At 39.3% G+C, this 19,770-nt stretch overlaps 1 protein-coding gene and 1 long non-coding RNA gene across 15 annotated transcripts in view; one reads left to right on the top strand and one right to left on the bottom strand.

The window, feature by feature from the left end:
* Positions 1–4,254: 4,254 nt before the first annotated feature.
* LOC111252548 (uncharacterized) overlaps positions 4,255–19,770 on the bottom strand; it is a 55,878-nt gene continuing 40,362 nt past the window's right edge. The window contains exons 6-8 of the long non-coding RNA XR_002674270.2: positions 6,061–10,201; positions 4,606–5,008; positions 4,255–4,452 (exon numbers count right to left, since the gene is read on the bottom strand). This is a non-coding gene — a long non-coding RNA (uncharacterized LOC111252548). The remainder of the gene's footprint in view (positions 4,453–4,605; positions 5,009–6,060; positions 10,202–19,770) is intronic.
* Positions 10,062–19,770, top strand: part of LOC111252543 (uncharacterized) — a 28,514-nt gene continuing 18,805 nt past the window's right edge. For 3 of the 14 annotated variants that reach the window (XM_086993533.1, XM_022810661.2, XM_086993535.1), the window contains exons 1-6: positions 10,062–10,226; positions 12,282–12,374; positions 12,566–12,616; positions 13,017–13,124; positions 16,350–16,443; positions 17,298–17,380. In XM_086993533.1, the coding sequence (XP_086849659.1) occupies positions 10,062–10,226; positions 12,282–12,374; positions 12,566–12,616; positions 13,017–13,124; positions 16,350–16,443; positions 17,298–17,374 (588 nt within the window). In that variant the 3' untranslated portion in view covers positions 17,375–17,380. Of the gene's footprint in view, positions 10,227–12,281; positions 12,375–12,565; positions 12,724–13,016; positions 13,125–13,762; positions 14,686–16,349; positions 16,444–16,810; positions 17,007–17,297; positions 17,993–19,770 lie in introns of those variants that run through there. The other 11 variants (XM_086993536.1, XM_086993537.1, XM_086993541.1 and 8 more) reach the window with 9 other exon arrangements.

Raw genomic sequence — 19,770 nt, 5'->3', positions numbered from 1 at the left:
TCGCATTTTAATGTAAAGTGTTCGAAAGGAGGTGGTGGGACTGCATGGGAAGAACTGGATTTAATACGTCCATTGAGAACATCGGCTGCCATGAGACCATCATAGTAGCATGTTCCTCAAGATCACCTACGTATATGCATCAAGGCGGGACTATCACAAGTGACTTTATGACGATGAAGTGATGAACTAAAAAAAAACCAGCAGTTGAAAGCTGGTTTTTCTAGAAGGGCTATGGTCGTAATTCCGGGATAAGGTGCTTCACAGTTATTGGAATCTGGTCAAAGGCTTTGTTGTTATAGGCTGCTTTCAAAACAATGAGTGGGCTTTACATGACAATTGTGCTACCTATGGATGTTTGTTTAAGAGGCCAAATTTACGGCTAGGATCCTTGACGTGGGTTATTCCTAGAAAATTTAGGTACCTAGCTTAACCATAGTACACAGCCAGACATAGGGTCACACAGACATAGACTGTGTGCTTCTTTTTAAAGGGTATCACGCAAGGCCTCAAAGAGAAAGGGGACTTTGAGTTTCGTTGTTGTCTTTTCCAAAACATCAATATCTAAGGTTTAACCAAAACTTCAGTTTTTTCGTCATGGTAACGTATACACTGTTAGTTCCAAAAGAGAGCCGCCCAAAAGCGTAAATAACCTTCGGATAGAGCGTAACTGTGTCTGACTAGCCGTTACGGAAATAATCAAAAATAAGTTGATCTCAAGTGAAAAATAATTACCTTAAGAAGTAATAATTGTCACACCTATGATATTTATTTCTCGGGAAGTTTTTATATAACGCATAGTGGAAAACTATGGGGCAAATCTGTGATTTCCTTGTAATTACGATCGTTTAATGCGAACTCCAATCTTCATATCGCTTTCTTAACATGTGTAACATATACCGGTTGAGCTCCTGCTAAAGAGTTTTCTAATTTATCTTGTTTGTGGACGAACTCCGAATGTAGCCTTGGATACCACAACGTGTCTTCAGTTGGAAACAAAATATTGACTTTCCATCACTTGTAAGTCGCCATCTAAACTCCTCAAATGAAGGGGGTTTGGATGGCCCTTTAACTAGAAAAAATGAAATGATAAAATACGTTTCTTTACAAATTTGTTTCCTCCTGCCTTGTGCCCAACCTATAGTTATTCGCGTATCGCGCGTAAATGATCATCATGGATGATGGTTGTAGAGCTGACGAAGATATTAAATATTACACGAAAAGATAATTTAAATATACCTGATTTAACACGTTAAACGTAATAACGTTTATCATTGATTGCCCCCAATATGACAGAATTAAAAAGGAGATTTTTTGTTTAAACTGTTTATTGTAAAACAGCATAAATGTCCATAGGGGCGTAGACGGAATATTTTCAGTCGTTCTGACGTCAGACTTAAACTATATATAACAATATTTTTCATATATTTATATTTCTTCGTGCTATATACAAGTTGCTGATTAGGATCTATCTGTATTTCAAGTGTTACATCTGAATAAGGCTTGTTTACTCAGCACGTATGATATACAGTCCGAAAAGCGGTATATAGCACAAGGCGTATCTATATATTTATACAATATTTACGTACGCGGAAAGCAGCAGTATGATCGTTTAATATCTCCTCTAATCCAAACTGAATTTGTCGTTCGCTTTAAGCTACGATACAGATCAATGCTCAACTGTTACTTAGATAAGTTCATTCCTATAATGGAAACATTAGTTCTAAATGAAAATCTTGAGCAAAAAGTTCTACTGATATATTTTCCTTTACTTCAATCAATTTCCACTCTGGCTCATCCAGTCATGTTTATAGTGGACAGCTTCATTATCATTGTAGCCGTAAAGTTCTGCTTCATATACGTCGCGCATGCTACGAGAGTCTTTATAATGGACACTTTGTAACTTACTGCGATAAGTGAATTATCAGTTCACTCGGATGAATGACGTTCTGTTCGCTGATGATGCGTCGTCAGTAAACTGCTCGTAAACGTCCACTATCAGATAGGTGCTCTGGTCTTTTATCGAATGATACGAGGACCTAATAGGTTAATGGCTCACCAGCGAACATCCTTTCATCCGACGTAACCGACTGTAAACGAGTCCAGCTGATATTGCGTGGACAGAATTAGAGATATTAGATTGGCCACAGCGGGCATACCATGCCTGAGATTAAAGTCGGATCCATTCTTGTTGCTGTGAAGCCTGATATAATGATGCTGCTTTAAACGCATTATCGATAAATTCAGAAAACACTAAATCTCAATCATTTAGGCTTTTTGAAAACAGGCCATATAAAACCTAAAGTTTGCCAAGATGTATTTGTCATTTAACACTATCGTATCTATCATTCTTCTAAGCAACAGTTCAAAATGATGTTACCAACCAAACCATTTTAGTTCCAAAGTTAAGTAACATGAAACGTTGTTGGTTTCCGCGAGGACACCCTAAATACATCGTGAGTTCAAGCTGCATTTAGGTACATAGCGACATTTCCACATATTTGATATTCTGGAAAACTCCTTCGCTTAAGATTTGTCCCGTTACAGTTGGGCCTTAGCGTTAAATCAGTACGTCTAAAAACCAATCTAGCATTTATAAGGGTACAGCTTACATATATAAGTTCTTGTTTAGAAGGTTAGGGCAAAGGAATACCTCCAAAGGTTAATGGACGACGTAGACGACCTATTTCCAAACTGCAAATTCCATTCCAAACCGAAACAGGAGCCTGCGGTTAACGTATATACACAGAAACTATTCCGTATTAATAACCGCCAGCCGTTAATACATTCAAAATTTTAGCGGTTGAAGGAGAAACGTATTTCTATTGGTTTCTGGGCATTCCGAACGAGCTTCTTGAGTTGAAACCCAACCATATCCATTTGGTTAAGATCAGCGATGGAACGGGACACTTCAGGAATTATCGATCACCCGCACCGATCGGTGTAGAGAATGGAGGTCGTCTGCGTTGCTTCCAAAGCAATATGTATCTGCATGATCGTTTCGAGAGCGATTTGATGGTTCTTTAAGTATTTTATGCATTGGAAATAAAAGCAATCTAGAAGAGATGTCTAGGTTCGAGAAATCTATAAGTACCGCTTTATTTTAGAAATGCAGAGATTTCACTGTTCAACTTAAGGTTCATTAAACTTTTATGTTGCTCAAGTTGCAATACCAGATATGTGGAAGAAATAGTATCATTAATTTTCCTTTTACTTAAGGTTTACCACAATATTTATTTTGGTAGAAGGACCACACGTTTAATTTACCCATTATGGTCCTACTATGGATATCCAGTGGCAATCGAAAACAGGAAAATTCGATTTACTACCTGTCTTGTAAACCCGATCCCCTAGACAATATTATTTACTGTGATATTATAAGAATATTACTCGGCTTCTAGTTTAATAAAATAAATACAAGAACTATATTTCAATGCTTCGAGTAGACTTAAATTGGAGCCGATCTGTATTTATTCTCTGAGATGATGTAGTCTGTCCGCTCTTTTGCCATATTTTTTAGAACCCATAATGTGGACAGCTTTGAATTTCTTTCATAAAAACAAAGTCTGGAGAGAAATAAGACAAGGACACCCCACCGTGAATAGGTTACAACGCTGACAAAAAGAGCGGTGTGATCTGAGTGGGCAATGCGCGTCACTTTGGCTGACTATAACTAACAGGTATGACGCCACAGCGGCTCAAGTCTTAGCGTTAGCGAGAAAGATTGCCATATATCACAAATAAAGGGAAAATGAATTAAGAACAATTAGTATTACTATGAAGGTGATTGGGCGCCTTGTCATCACCATGCCGTTTCATAGGTCCCCTCCACCCAGTTAAGACTAGGACCAAGCATACTTCATTCATACGCTTACTTCATTAAGCAGATGTACGCAGCTCGAATTTATACTGGATGGTAACTGATATTCCGCTCTCTGAAGTTAAAAATGTCGTTTTCTGTATGAGAAACTCAGATGCATCAAACTGCTTTTCTGAGCCCCCTTTTGATGAGTTTCTATTTCCCTCAAATCTAAACTTTGTTGAAGATCTTTCGGCTTGCTTTATGAAAGTCTAGATTAGATAGAAGTCAGAATTTGCATGAAAACTGAGAACAGCTGCACACTGTCGATTTCAGGCAACGAAAGAAAAATTTTAGTCTTGTTGACGCTTCGCCCAACGCAAAGAAGGTCGATAATAGATGATCTTTGCTCAAATGATGAGAACGACACGGTTTCTTCAAAGAGTAGAACAGAATGGTTTCAACATAGATCCAACGTTTTTTTTATTTATTAGGGCTAAAGGTCCAAAATATGTTTTAGCGTAAAGTCGCTCATTTATGGTTAGGCGCACAATGTTCAACAATCCGGTAAGCTTTTTCTTGGAGAGGACAATACCTTCCAAGATCCACGGCCGCCTCGACATTTACGACGAGAACTAGGTCTTGATTGTGGTTCTCTAGAAATGAACGCAAAAGTAAGGACCTCCCTCAGACTTGCGTTGGCCTTGCGTTGTTGAGATCTACTCGTAGCTTGTTAGGTATTACGGAAAACAAGATACCCTTTAGAGGATATTGTAAACCTATAGTTAATACACGTGGACAGTATTTACCGTATCTAAAGCAGTCGGGGCCGATATTGGAAGTGACACAGCAGTAGAAATGCTAAGCCCCGGCCTTTTGGGCACTTAATCTTTGTACGAATGTGTCATTTCTGTTTGGAGATAATCGGTACTTCTTATAATACGCCTACTGCGAGATGAATCTTCTTTGCGAAACTTCTAATCCCTTATCTTGTGAAGATATTTTGTTGTCGGTAGGCATTCTGACATAAGTTTTGCGTGAGATTCGTAATTAAGCAATCAAATAATATTATTCGAGATATTGGTATTCCTTCAGTTTTATTGAGGAACCCGTTATCTTCTCACGCCAACGCTGCAGAACCACAGTACGCCATTGTGTCAGTCGATAAGAATAGGCAGCACGCATCGTCATTGGTACGCCAGACCATTGCACCTGAAAGGAGAGATGCACAGACCCGACAAGAAAACACAATAACGATATTGATTAATCCGAACGATAGTAACACCCCGGATTTTTCTTTTCTGTGCCGCGTTTATCCAAACAAGAATAAATACTATCAAATGAAGAAATACCCAGGTGGAAGGAATGGCGCCAAACGGAATTGCAGGATGGCAAGGTTAGGCACATATATCGTAAGGAATAAATGCCCAACCTACAACACAAAGCCTATATTTGCAAACTAATCAACATGTCTGTGTGTTAGCAAACTGCACGTTGCTTTTTACTCAATTACAATTCATCTCACCGTAATGCCATACATATTACCGTCCCGATATGCTATATAGCAAGTTTTATATGGAGAAGACGAAGAACGATTATCGTAACTACGGCTTTATTCATCGCCTATATATATATATATATATATATGTATATATATATATATATGCATAGATCAATAGTATAGAAAAAGAAACGTCAACATGTGTTACCTAGCTAGTGATGTACGTTCAGTATCGTCTATTTTACTCGTATGTTCAAGCGGGAAAGCTTTCCTATAGCAATAATAACTTACTGACTCAGATATTCAACTTAATTCCGTACTGATTCACGATTTATTATGAAAAGCTTTATTAGGAAATGACAACTTGCCAGTCGAAGCAGCTATCTTGGTACAAAGGCTGCCGCCGTCGACGGAGACGTCAACTGAAAAAGAAGTATTAAAAATGTTTCCCCCATGGAACGCTGAATACTGTGCATATTGTGTACAGATTGTACGTCGACCATTGTATCTGAGGCCGCAGCGCAGAAATGCATCGCGCTGGCTACTTTGAAGACGTATGATATTCAAACCTTAAAAACGAATAATTATATCTTCTGTCTCCCCCATTTGAAGCGTCAGGACTTCCGCTTCGAATTTCCGTTCAGGAAGCAGTATAAACAGAAGACTACCAGTTGAATTAATCGTGTAGAGCGTAACACTTTAAACGTGAATGTTCATTTCCGTTGTAAACTAAGTGTATTGTGTAGGTTGTTTACAATAATACCATTGATTAGTTGTCCTTTCGGCGGCGCTTTTCATCGCAACGTCAACTTCGTCCTTCAAACCCACGCAGCCCGTCTCCAGAAGATCGAAAGCTGTCAAACAAAATATTATCCTCTGTAGAATTTGCGAACAAAATGGGCTCAGGTGTTTCAATTCGATTCATTTGAAAATCGTAAATTTAAACAGAAGTCCAATTAAATCCTGTCCAGTTCTGCTGTGGCACGCCGAAGTCCCTCACAGGGTAGATCGATGGAGTTTATGTAGCTAGGTAGGTATTCAGCAGTTCATTTAGCTCGATGAGGTGCGTCGTAGAAGAAAGGGCTTGAAAGATGCCACAGCTACGACTGACCACGTCGGTCATATCACTGTAAAGGTTAAGTTCGAGCAAAAATTTGTTGCGAGGTTCAGCTGACCAAAAAGTCACTTCTCGGCTAAATTACTACACTAATTAACCTAAGAGGTAACTTCAACAAATGTATAGAAATACCTTAACCGGAAGCAATTAAGGATAGGACTACTGAAGCTAGAATATCTACCATCCTGTCATCAGTCGTGTAACAATCTTAATGACGCGACTAAAATAGACCGGCTTGTAGTTTACACAATTATAGAGAGTAAGCGAAGTTTTAAGTGCAGTAAACCCGTAACTAGATTGATGAATGGCAAGGCATAACTTGTTACACAGGCAACGATATTAAAGTGGTGTCAATCATCTCGATCGTTTCGAACAGATCTTGTGTATTTAAGAGAAATCATCAGAGACCTGTTGCAAGGACGATGTGTTAAAGGGAAGAACACTACGATTACGTAAGAAAACAACTTTCTTTGTTCAAACAGGTCGTGTAGGATGTGTCTTGACTAGAATATAAATAGAAACTCATTTAAAGGGTTAGAAAACTCGTAGCTCCGCGCATAGAAGCTGCCCGCAAAAGAGTGCAAAGTTGAACAGTGGGAAAGCTAGCATGCTTGCTGGCGCCGCGAATCAAATTTTATTATAAGCATAAGCGCTTTTAGGGAACGATAAGGTTATGTAGTACCGATTTCTATATTCTAGCAAGGAAATATTGATTTAAGACTTTAATATTATCGAACTTTTTTAGATGTGAACAGGTTAGAAATGTGGTACGATTCTGATCTTTGGCCAAATGTCAAGCTAAATCGTCGTATTTTCAACCGTGTAACGTACCACAAATGTCAACAAAGTGAGACATTTCACCACAGTTGATAGAAACGCTAACCAGTTTTTTGATAAAACGCGTCATTCCTGCACCACAATGTTATCCATATATGCTCTACATTATGAATATTCATGATCATAAATTAGAATTCATGTGGATGCATCATACGTAACCACAATGGTGAAATGAATTTTATTGCGGTTGACCTTAGAAAATAGTTGGGTGCTTTTCTTCAGTTGCCGAACTAAATGGAACTTGTGGTTAAACATTCAAAAGCCGGCTTTATACTGCCCAAGAGCACCTAACGTCTATTAACGATTGACAAAACTTATTTTTTTGATTGCTTAACTTGGCGTTGAATAATTGTAACGCATAGGCGTTTCTAGGCATAGTCGCAGCCGGTATACTGGCAGCTGTTCTGGCGACGACCTCGTGGCCAAAACAGGCCAAATAAGGCTGCACATATTCGTTGCTTCGGGGTTTCCTGTAGCTCTCATATAGACGGGGCGAACCCCACTGGAAGATCTGACCCAAATTTAAATACTGATGCCCAGCTGTCCAACTCTTCGAGGAAGCACGCTCGCCATTCAAAATGTGCAAAACAGGACACCGCTAGACCCTCATAGAGTATTTTTATTTTTTGAGGTTTGTGTAAAGAAAATGGGTTTAACTCAAGGTGTCGCCAACCTTCACAGGATTGCCATAATCTAGATATTCTTTAAGGAAGGCTGCTGCCAGTAGGGTTGCTTAAGGATGTCTACCAGAAATAACCATAGTAGTCAGAAGCATGGGACGAATTATGAAATAGATTGTTCTCTACCAATGGAGTAGTGTTGCTAAGGTCTTCATTGTAACAAATGAGTAAGTAATTATCAATATTTGTCACTCGTTACTAATACAATATATACTGTAAAAGTGAACTGACCTAGCTATGGGGCGTTCACCATCAGCTCTGAGCGCCAGCTAATTAATATGATGGCCTTTGAAGCTTAGGGTTAACGTCGAAGCCGATAGAATTACTGAATAAGACAGACGTCCAATTAATGCTACGATAGAGGTACTTACCTAGTGGTATAAAAGCGCTAGGTAACGTGCACGTAGACAGCGAAAAACGCCTCTATTTCCAGACATTAATGGTGGCAACAATACAAAGGAATCTGCCCCAAGGAGGACGAGCTCAGTATTAGCCTTCACACTCGAATGATTGTCTATGATTGTTAATTGTGTCTAGAGCTTCAGGGTGAATGCACTTCAAGTCTATATTGAGGCCAGCTACACTTCGATTGTTTTACGCAATGCTTGCTACCTATTCATATTACGGGAACCCTGTTATCCCATGTGGCAAAAAGGACGGGCGCCATTTCGTCTTTGGAAATTGAACTCGCTTGTTCCGGAGGGCTACATAGGCCCTATATGTTGCCCATTTTGGATTATTTGCTGTTATCAGTTCAATTTAATTGTTGATTACAAATATAGAGCAAGACTTACCTTGGAGCATACAGATTAAGCAAACGGATAGATTAGATCGATTAGAGTTACGATCGGATAAATTACAACTTTTTCTTATACCTAAAGGAGGCTAATTAAAGCCCATAACGTATATATGAGTAGCGCATTTGAGTGGCTCAACTTAAGTAAGCATTTTGAAGTGATACTCGTGAATTAGCCAAAGTATAAAATACAATAGTTCAATTTTAAATTAACCACTTAAAAAATCAGCTCGATTTAGCAGGAGGGTAACCATAGACGGATAATGGGGTTTCTAATCGGTGGTCGATTTGTTGTTTTGTCATTTTGTTGATCTTGTAGTTTTCATTTTTCGACAAACTCATAGCACTTAATTATTAGAAGAACCATTGAATTGCTTCAATCTGGGAGTCTGAGCTAGTCGAAGCATTGGCCAAGGCGCAATAGGACGTGAGACGGTTTATGGGTAAGTATTTCAATTTAGGTAAATACGTCGAAATCAACGTTGAGCGAACCTTCTTTTGCTGTCTTATCGAGTTTACGAAAGTTACATAGATAATACTTTTCTAGAGTATACACTGGAACTAATAATGACAATATACACTAAATAATGACTGATAATCTATTTCCAGAATAAAATCAAACATTTCTAGGGATAAATTTCACCGATTCTAAAAACAACATTCAACACGGTATGGAAAAAGCCATAATATTTAACTCAACCGAGGACACGTCTACCTGTTTAGCAGTATATGCGATGATCTCACAGTTTAGGAAATGGGCCCTAGCTACTAGAATTAAATTAAATTAAATGAAAAAAAAAAGATAGAAATCGAGAAATAAATGTTGTCATAATATCAATAAAACGAATATTGACAATTTGCCTTGATAGAAAACGTAAATAAGGAAAACGGAGCGGTTTTTCTATAGCACAATAAGACTATCGTAAATACTAATACTCCCCAGTGTTTATCTGCTTGTACAGCAAGGCAAAATTGGACGCCACTTAATTAATCTGACGTGCTACGTTGGCGCTGTGTGGTTATACAAGTTGCGCACGTAACGCGTCGTGTTGGTTCTTACTCACGTACATTTGCGAGTTCTAATTCAATGCTTTGTGCCCCACTATAGCACAGATGTCTCCTGTAATCGTTAATGCAAAGTAATGAAAATATTTTGTGCTTGTGTTTAACTAGTCAATGTAAAAGTGCAAAGAAAACATTTTTTTGAGTGTTAATAATGTTTCTTTGAAAACATCCGACTCATCTAGCTTAGATTGGTGAGCAAACACGGCGAAGAAGGAATCAGCTCTAAATTGAGCTGAGTCGGTATTGTCAACTGCTGTAGTGACATAATAATGCATTTAAAAGCTTTGTCCTTGCTCTATATGTTTGTCGGGACAAACGCCGCAGCCAGCGATGGGCATTTATGGGTCCCTAGGGGTACGAGGGGCTTTGAAAGCCTATGCCCCGCATCCGCCGATCCGCGCATTGGTACCTGGAATAATGGCAATATGAGTGAGGTATGAGTGCCTTCTGAGCATATTATATAGATATATATACATATATAAACAAGCGCGACTTCAACGTGGACATGAACGAGTAGAAATAACATGCATTTAGGTCATCAGGTTCATCCAGTGCTCATTCTCGTGAACTGTCGTGGGAAAAACGATACGTAGCCCTTGTGACGCGAGTTTATCTGCAAGTGTTTTTTTGCACACTTAATTCAAGTTGGTTTGAATTATGTACTTCATCATTGTGCTTTGCAAGTTTGCCATACGAAAAGTACGATTCGCTGGTCGTTTTACCCTATATTGCTTTGTTCGATCGAATTTACAATATTCTATCAAAGTTCTGTTTTTTTCCTTGTTATCTATATGGTTAGATCGAGATAATGATAGTTTTTCTTTGTCTGATTGTTGATTAGACTTCCTTTGTCGCCTTCCCTGATATCAGATTAACACAAGCACACGACTTCATTATCTCACTTATTCATTATTATGAATCACAAACAGGAAGAGACGAAGCTGACTTGTTTCTTTGTCGTCTACTTCACTACCAATCTATACTATTGCTGGCTGTGAGCTATTTTTAATCGCCCTGGTTGCAGGTCGTCTAAGAATATCGGCAAAAGCGCTAAACTTAATTGCTTTATTAGCTGTCTTTTTATCTTATTTCCCATGGGTACTCTACGCTTACTAAGGTTTCTCCTAGCACTGTTATTACTTAATATTATATTAACAACGTGGTTACCTGCACAGCTGGACCAGCCTCCCTCTCAGTTCACCCCATCTCACAAGATTTTCAGAACACCATTGATTGGGCACAAAAATTGTATCCGTCCATATATCGCCGTCAATATTCTATAGGAATTATCGCTAAGTACATCTGCATTGTCAGCTATTACGTTACTTGTACTAATGTGTTACCTGATATCGTTTTCCTAGTGGGGGATCATACACGCGCAGATACGACACTAAGCCGATGGTAGTTCTTTCAAGACCACTCAATAGGGCGCAACGGCTCTAGACATCTGTATATTGTGAGCTTCTTTTTAAATGTGTATAATAATTATAACGTACAGTCGTATTTAACGTGCATATGGACCCGAAGATCGCGGTGCTTTGCGTGGCGGTAGGACATGAAAAAACATGAAACAATAGTGACGCGTTACGAAGCTGCTGCGAAAGGGAAGACATCTATATGTACGTAAAGGATTTGACGTTGAGCAGGACTTTTGAGAGATATACGCACAGCGAACTCTGTTGCTGTTACAATCCGTTCTTTCATTCTCTCTACCAGCTGTAAGCTTTTAAACAAAACGATTTTACCCCAATCTGTGCGTGGGTGTCTCCGTCAATCTGTGTTTGTCCTTGGCTGACGTTTGTGTGATTACGAACCGTAGGACGGTGTCAATGCGCCGGTTTACCGTTAGACGATTCTTTTACTATTGGTCCTAAAAACGTTGGCATTGTTAATCGTTCGGTGGCCTTTGTTGTGACTGCTGTCGCCGCTGTCGTTAAAATTAGTTAACATGAAATTGACGCACGTTGGAAACAGCGAATGGAATAAAAATGAGCGAGTAGAGGCAAGGGCTCATTTGATTTATGAACTTAACAATAACGCGCACAGCAGACGTTGGCCTGGCCTTCGATATAGGTAATTTATTATTATTATATTCTCCCAAACGGCTTCCATCAGCCTCAGAGCCTTGACCTTTTCGTTCTTATTCTTTTTTCCTAGAAAAGTAAGAAAGAAGCCATCAGATGCCGTCAGAGCGATTGGCTAAAACGGCTAGAATTGTCTGTTTCGCGCGGCGAAATCATGATGTCATATGAGGCTGGTCTGTTTGTCGGTGCTGGTATTTTCACGAGCTTACTAAGATACGCTGTCCGTTAAGATGGTTCCATCCGGCCGGATGGAGCAATTTTTTCTTATACCCGCCGAGTGGCCTGCGTTGTGCGTGTGAGCATTTCATTAAATAGAGTGCGCAAACGATAATAATCCATAACGATGGTAATAATAATAATAAAATTTGTTATGGTCCGTTAAAGATCTGTTCATTCACGTTTCAGAGCTCGCTGTTCAAACACGTTAGCCTGGAACAGGCGATTCTACTAGCGGGTGAAACAGTGCTCACTAGAAGTTTGCATAAAGCTTACAGTCAGGTAATCAGAATCGGGACTTCAATCATTAGTTTGGATTTACGACCGACTATTTCGATTGCCCTCTGATACGATGGTGCTTTTTGTTAAACGAAATTCTTACTCCAGAAAGAACCGCCACACATATTCTCACAGCCTTGCAGGCAAAGCAATACTTGACTGATTCAGCGACTGGTTTGGCCTGACTTTTGCAGGAGCTCGCCAACTATAGAAAATCGTGGTCAATGTCCCAGCACGTTCATTATGTATGTGTGAGAATTAATTTAATTACCTAGATATGGACAAATATACAGGCCATTGGACAAAGCTGAGCCCAACGTTGTGTTACGACCCTTTGGGCTACGGACTGTCTGTAGGTAGCCCCGATATTGAATCGTTAAGTCAATATATATAATATAATATATAAACTTTGCAAAAAAATTGAGCTAAAAAAAAAATATGAAATGTTTATTTCCATTGTTGACGCTCTAACATTTCATCGATATTCTAGATCGATGGTTGCAGTCTTTTTGTCTACCTGGACAATATTTACAATATTATTGTCAATTTTCGTTTAATTTTATTTATCAAGTAGCTTATGCAAAAATATATTAGCACGCTACTACAACGATCCTAGGAATATTTCGTGCGATAAAATGGTTCCAGATAATGTTTCGGGTAGAGCAATCCGATCAGCAGGTTCTGGCAAAGCTTTCAGCACTTCAAACCGCGGTTTTACCAAATCCAGGACAGAAGAAACGGAATAAATTACAGGTAAGCCCATTTCCTTTGACACTTGCGTGAAAAACACCCAAGAAAGGCACTTTTCATAAGAGCTGATTGAATATGCCTAGATATGTTATTCCTACTTCACTGTATTTCTTTTAAAGCAGTTTAAAAGCATCTGGCCTTACACCTCGGTGTTCTTCATGGTACCATGAAAAATTGAAGTAGCTAGCATTTTTTTAACTTTTGCATCAGTACTCTCATTAAAGTTACACCCGTTCCTGTATATCCCAGTTGGCTTCTTGCACTAGCCTATCTCACCGATTAGAACTTTCAGTTAACTGTAGCAAGCACGGCAAAAATTTGTACCGCATATTGAACATATCTTGCATAGCAGGTGTGATACCTCGTATATGGTTCAAGAAGCTGGAACGACAGTATGTGGAGAACTTCAGATCTACCAGACCCGAAGCAATCCTCTGCTCAGCTTGTCAATGGCTACTCAATCTAGAAACGCATAAATATATTTTGGCCAATTGTATCAGTTTATCTATTAGCGATCTGATATAATTTCCAGTTAGAACAAGGCGCATGGACATGCACCGAGTGATCAAATTTAACGATCAAAGGTCAACAGCAACGATTGCAAAATAACTACTGTTCGAAGCCGGGGCAATTTTTTCCAGCATCATCTGAAGCACGGTCGTCCATGGTCACTATACCCTAAGAGAAACAAAGCGACAGAAACTAATCCTCATATCGAATTTCCAAAGCGTAAAACGTTGAAATCCAGAAGATCACCGATGGACGACGGACAAGCCAATGACGAACAGAAATCCGTAATACCTCGGCGAAAACGGCAAAAGGGGCCTCAAAAGCGGTCCCCGCAGGGCGACTGCCCTAGAGGTGGAAAAGCCAGCGCTGATACGCGGCTTACCTACAGCTGGGTTCGCGCCCCGCGATTACCTCCAGCAGTGCCCATTTCGGATTTCCGGAAGTACATTTGCGTCGTATACCCTTTTGTGGAACAGTTGCTTAAGGCCAAGGCCGACTATGCACATCACTATAAGGAACGATTATACAAACTGTTAAATCATCTGCGAAAATTGACAGAGGACAGTCCCGTCAGTGTTAACAAGGTTCGGCGTCTCAGCACATTATTTAATCTTTTCGTAAATCCGATACTAATTCACCTGCCAAGAAGTAACCAGATGTGTGAAGATGGCCAAGCAGGCGTTGAGCTTCAGTTTGAAAACGATCGCCTCCACGTGACGGGACTGAATAACACGCTATGGGATTTGGATTGGAGACACGGGCTTCCTCGTAAAGCCGCTATGAGATGCGGAAACCAAGTAAAGTATTTTGGGTTGAATGACTTTTATATGCAGGTCGAACGTAGCGACGGCTGGGTGTATGTCATGTTTAATGAACCTTTCAGCGATATTATACCGGTTGTTCTTGTGAGGTTACTTGGCCCATTTTTACCAAAGTATCCCAGATGCGACGGTCACTTGAAAAATCCTGCCGATTGGAGATGTTGTAATGTTCCCGATAAAGGAAGACCTATTTCACAATAAAATTGTCTTACTTATTTGAATACACACAACAATTTCTTGAAAAGTTCCTAACTAGAAAAAATCTAGCAGATGATACCTGTTGTTAAAAAAACAACTAACGCTAATTTAATTGGTTATCGGAAAAAAAACACGCTCAAGCTAAACCAACCAATATTCCCTGTTTTCCATAGTTTTTGTACAATTTCTGCGTTTGCTTCTACCATAGATCCAGCGTAGCCCATACAGAGCCGCTCAACTCAGCTGCGAGCAATCTTTACGCCGCTGCATTTTTTTTAACGGCCGCCTTTATTAAGTGATTCGAATGCTGTGCAAGAACGTGTATTCTTGGGCATATTTCTACCGCCACAATTTTGTAGACAGTGTTAAGAATACGTCCCGTCATGCCATCTCGCATAGTTTGCCTTTCGTAGCGTATAAGGTTGTGACAGGCACTTCGGGCGGTGTGTCGGCCAAAAGAAAGACACAGAGCGAAAATCCGTTATATATATATATATATATATGTATGTATAAAGCGAAGACACTGAAACTGATCACGATTTTTTTTAGACTGTTCAGAGGCCTTTGGCCGAATCCACGCACTGAGTGAGTTCCGGTCACTTGAAACAACGGCGGCTTTTATTGACATCAGAAAGTGATTTTTCTGGATATCATATAGTTTACGATTCCTATTGCTTTTGCATTAGCGCCTCTTCTTTCGCGTCTCCTATCTAGATTCCCACCAGTTGTCCGATATCATAGGTGAATGTCGCTAATATAGTCCCCGTCACTAGTGAATACGGATTTACCTACCGCAGACGCTAAAATTCCTCAAACATCGTGATGCAAAGATTTTCAAAACTAATACAAACATATATCTTATTAGATAAAACATCAATTTTCCATAAATAATATCCTTCTTCGGCTAGAAAGGTGGCATGAAAAATAAGCTTCAGAAAATCTCGTGCGTTCCACTATTTCTCTACGTGTACAGGCTATTATTTGTGATTCATTGGGGCAAAGTGATCAAACTCTTATACGGTTCTCCACAGCTGCTATAAATCCCGCGGATCGCGTTTCATCGATACTTTGAGGGACGATACAGAATCTTCTTTCTTTATAACTTCCTATATTCCTCTATTATCTACATGTTCTTCAACTATACGTGCAGTGGAATCTTTGGATGAGAAAGCCGGGGGGGGGGGGGGGCTAGTTCGAACCACGCTTATGATATATTCTATACGATACGTGTGATTAAATAATGAAGCGTTCGTTTCTCCAAATATTCCTTAACATTCTGTCGATGTCGACTTCTACCATACAATTTCATCTTTTATGGCTGATTTATTGAAGACAGTAACAACTTGCCTTTAACCACTAAATGGTGCCATACCCGTTACCAATTGCTGCCTCATATCGGTGAGTTGGATAGTAGGTTTCCATCAGTTCCAGACAAGTTGGTAATCTCAGGAAGGTTATTTGAATGAAATCGCAGGCGGATAACTTTTAACTTAATACATATAGTTATTTAAGCACATTAAGTTGTTGGCAGTAAAAGAAACTGTACGGGATTGAAAGAGTTGTTGAACATATCCAGTTGCGTTGTTTTAAGTACAGGACGATGATTCTTTTTTAAGCAGTTCAAATAGAATTTCACATTGTAAAAATACAAATAGAATCATGTGCTACACAATACATGTGTCTTGCTGTTATATTACAGGTGTTGTCAGAATTGAAGCTCGTAACCGATATAGCCAAAAAAGCCGCAGAACGTGATCGGACCTTGAGTCTTTTAAAGCCCTACCTACACGAAGGTTAAGCTCTTTCCGCATTGAATTTTCTCCTGCGTACGGAATACTACGTGTTAGGCATTCTCCACTGGGGGGAAAGATTGATCAAGATTTAGAATTATTTACATACTAGGGTGTTTTCATGTTTATACGTAGTGTAAAACGCTCTTCTAGATAGCATCGTGTGCCTGTAGAGAAGGCTTGTAACAACAAACCGCCGTAATAATCTGCTGGCATATGAAATCTCAAAAAGCTATCATCACTTCAACGTCTTATCATTCCTGAGCAGCCAAACCCTCAATGCACTAGTTTAATTTACCAATGTGGCCTTTCAAATGAATATTGAACGGAATAATAGAGTGTTTTCTATATGAATACGTATGCACTCCAGGGGTTGCTGGTTCGAGCCCCGCCAGCAACGTATACTAGACGGCAGCTATGATTAAATGAAGAATCCCACGAATGCGAGCGGCTCATAATCGTAGAACGATTTTGCAGACGCAGATCAGTCCAGTGGCTTGAACGGCCTCGAATTAGTTAGCGAAATAGAGTTCGCTTTCTACCGAACTGACCGCCCGCCATAGAAGGTTAAATCAGGCCCATTTTGGCCCCCAACCTGTGTGTTATGTTGTTATATTAATAATAATAACTGTATATATGCTCTATTTATACTAAATAGTTGTTAGAATGTGCTTCGTCGAATTGGTTACAAGATTGTTCAGAAGCATTCACCTTAAAGTTTATTGAGGAGTATCGTTTTTCAAGGCTCTATTTTCCTTCACCCATAAAGTCAATCTACATAGAAATTAATGCTCTTTTATAAATCTGAATTATCAGATAATATAATATAGAATAATCAGGATCTTTCTCCTTTTCAGGTCCACTTCGAATTGCAAGCAGGTTCATCAGTTACCACTGGGATAATGTTGCAGTTTATTTGTACAATTTCTATTAGATTGAGGTAAACGAAGCTCGACAAATTGAAACGTATTATGTATTCAAGTTATTTTGTGCTTACCTTCTTCAATGTGTACTTGCACATATTTTATGACACACAAACCGTCAGTTGTCAATTGGCACGTTTCATCTCTACTATCTCTATTGTGGTTATCGAACCTCGTTATTTTTTTCTCGATTACTTTATTTTTTTTTAGACCGCCCAATCTGTCATAACATTCATTCGAAGCTCTTGTATACTGATAATTACCTGTTTACGATCTCGAGGATGTCTTAGGCTTGTTTCGTAGCTGATAAAGAGTCCATAATGTAGTGTAAGCGAAAAGCTTAATGGGCATTTTTCTGCGCGAAGAACACTGTTTTCTATGGAGCAGTGAAAGTGTGATTGCCTGAAGAAACATTCTTCAAATAGCTTCATCTCAGATAAATCAATTTTTGTCTACAATCTACAGCAGGCAATTCAATTATGAACATTTACGTATTCTGATGAAAAAATGTTTAGTTATATGAAAGTTAGGTGTGGAAATACTCGACACATTTTGGCTTTTCTTAAAGGTGTTTTGTATACAGGATCATACATTTGTTTGCAGAATAATTGTAATAATTGTTTATAATACGTGGAAATGTGTTTTTTTTTTTTTTTTTTCACGCCGTTAGCTGCTAATGGTTTGCTGGGCATGTGTGCCTCTTATTTTACCTATCGTTCTTCTTATTGTTTTGAATTCTACGTTCGGTACTACTCCAACTGGCTTTTGTGTTTGAAATGGCTGGCCCTATCCAGCACACAGCGAAGTGTATCTTTACCCAGTTTTGAACCTGAGTGCCACTGCACCATCAAAGGGACAAATGTTCATCATCTAGCCTGCTCAAGGCTCTGTGGATAGAGAGTACTTTGTCATATTGACGATTCAAGCGGAATCACTAGTCAAGCAGTCTACCCCAAGTCTATATATATATATGGACTTGGTTAATATAGCTTTGGACTGAGTTCCCCTGTACTCGGAACGGCTATAATAAGCGTCATCCGCAGCAACAGTCGCACGATTACCGCGACGGGGACTGCGTCCGCAACTATTGACTGCACAACGGTATTCTTCAATTTTGCCAAATAGCTTGCCAAAAAAAACCTAGATACTTGTAAAGATCGTCTAGGTTCAACTTTGATTCTATGCATACTCCTAAGTCCATCATTATCGCATCGACACAACGAATCCATTACTAATTACTGTGAACTTATTTTTCACAGTAAACGGTATTATATATTATAGTATCTCTAATAGCAAACTGCAGTGTTTGTGCAAAACTTCCATATCGGAGAAAGCCCTTACAAGGGAAAAAAAAAAAAGGGGGCAAAGAACTTACAAGGGCATAAAAACGTAAAAGCTCGATGCCGGTGGCCAAAGCACCAGGAACCGATTTATGCCTTGAAGCCTAAAGATAGATAACGCAAAAATTGAATAACAACTATCTATTAGACTACTCTCCTATCGAAGTTACCATGTGCTATTTGCCAAACACGATGGCGTAGCTTATAAATTAATTGTTCTTGAAGCTATTAACGATAACTTCGTTCGTATTCGTAACGATCCTAGCGAGGCCCACGAGTTGAACGACAACGATATCTCGCAAGAAGTAAAATTTTTAGATCCTTTAGTTGCTTCGTAGTGCCAATTCCACCTCAGAAAAGGAAAGATGAAGAAATTGAAAAAAAAAAACGTTTCTGCGACGATGAAACAATATACAGTACAGTGTCTTCTTCCGATTACAAATCTTTGTCGGAATGTTGTTTCATTCTCTGTGACATTGTCATGATTGTATAAAAACTTTAACGCAGTTAAAAGTAAACTCCCTGTTTGAATCATTGGGCAAAGCGCCGCCGTTAAGCGATGCCGGAGCTATAATCAACTGATCAGATTTAAATTTACACCTTTTGCTTACTAGCGCCGCTTAACAATTGTACCCTACCTGTCAACGCGTGTTCTTCTGGCTTTGAAGATGGAAGTTACATTGTTGGTAAAATACAGCCTTGCGTTGTGAATTAATGCTCGTCAATATTTTCCTACAACTCAATCAAACTATGCTGTAAATTTGCCGCAATCATAGACAGGAAATTCCGGCATCGTCTTAGTTGATAAGACTGAATAGATTATATACTTATCGCATAGTTCCATTAGTTACTAGTCTGAGCAGCAGTAGCAGCACCCCCGTTTGTCGCAGCCTAGCCCTTTACAACACTGTGCTCGTCACGTCACAGGCGAAATCACTCATTGTGAGGTTACTACGACACCTTGACATGTTGGATAAGCGCGACCATTTGGAGAAAGAGCTGGACTGAACTTCGAGCTCTAGTCTCAGAGATTTTTTTTTCGAACGATTTTTTGGTTGCACAGATGC

This window comes from Varroa destructor, unplaced genomic scaffold, assembly GCF_002443255.2.
Source record: "Varroa destructor unplaced genomic scaffold, Vdes_3.0 BEIS01000006.1, whole genome shotgun sequence".
NCBI classification, from domain to species: domain Eukaryota; kingdom Metazoa; phylum Arthropoda; class Arachnida; order Mesostigmata; family Varroidae; genus Varroa; species Varroa destructor.
The sequence above is the reverse complement of the archived record's forward strand: the minus strand, read 5'-3'. Positions and strand labels throughout refer to the sequence as shown.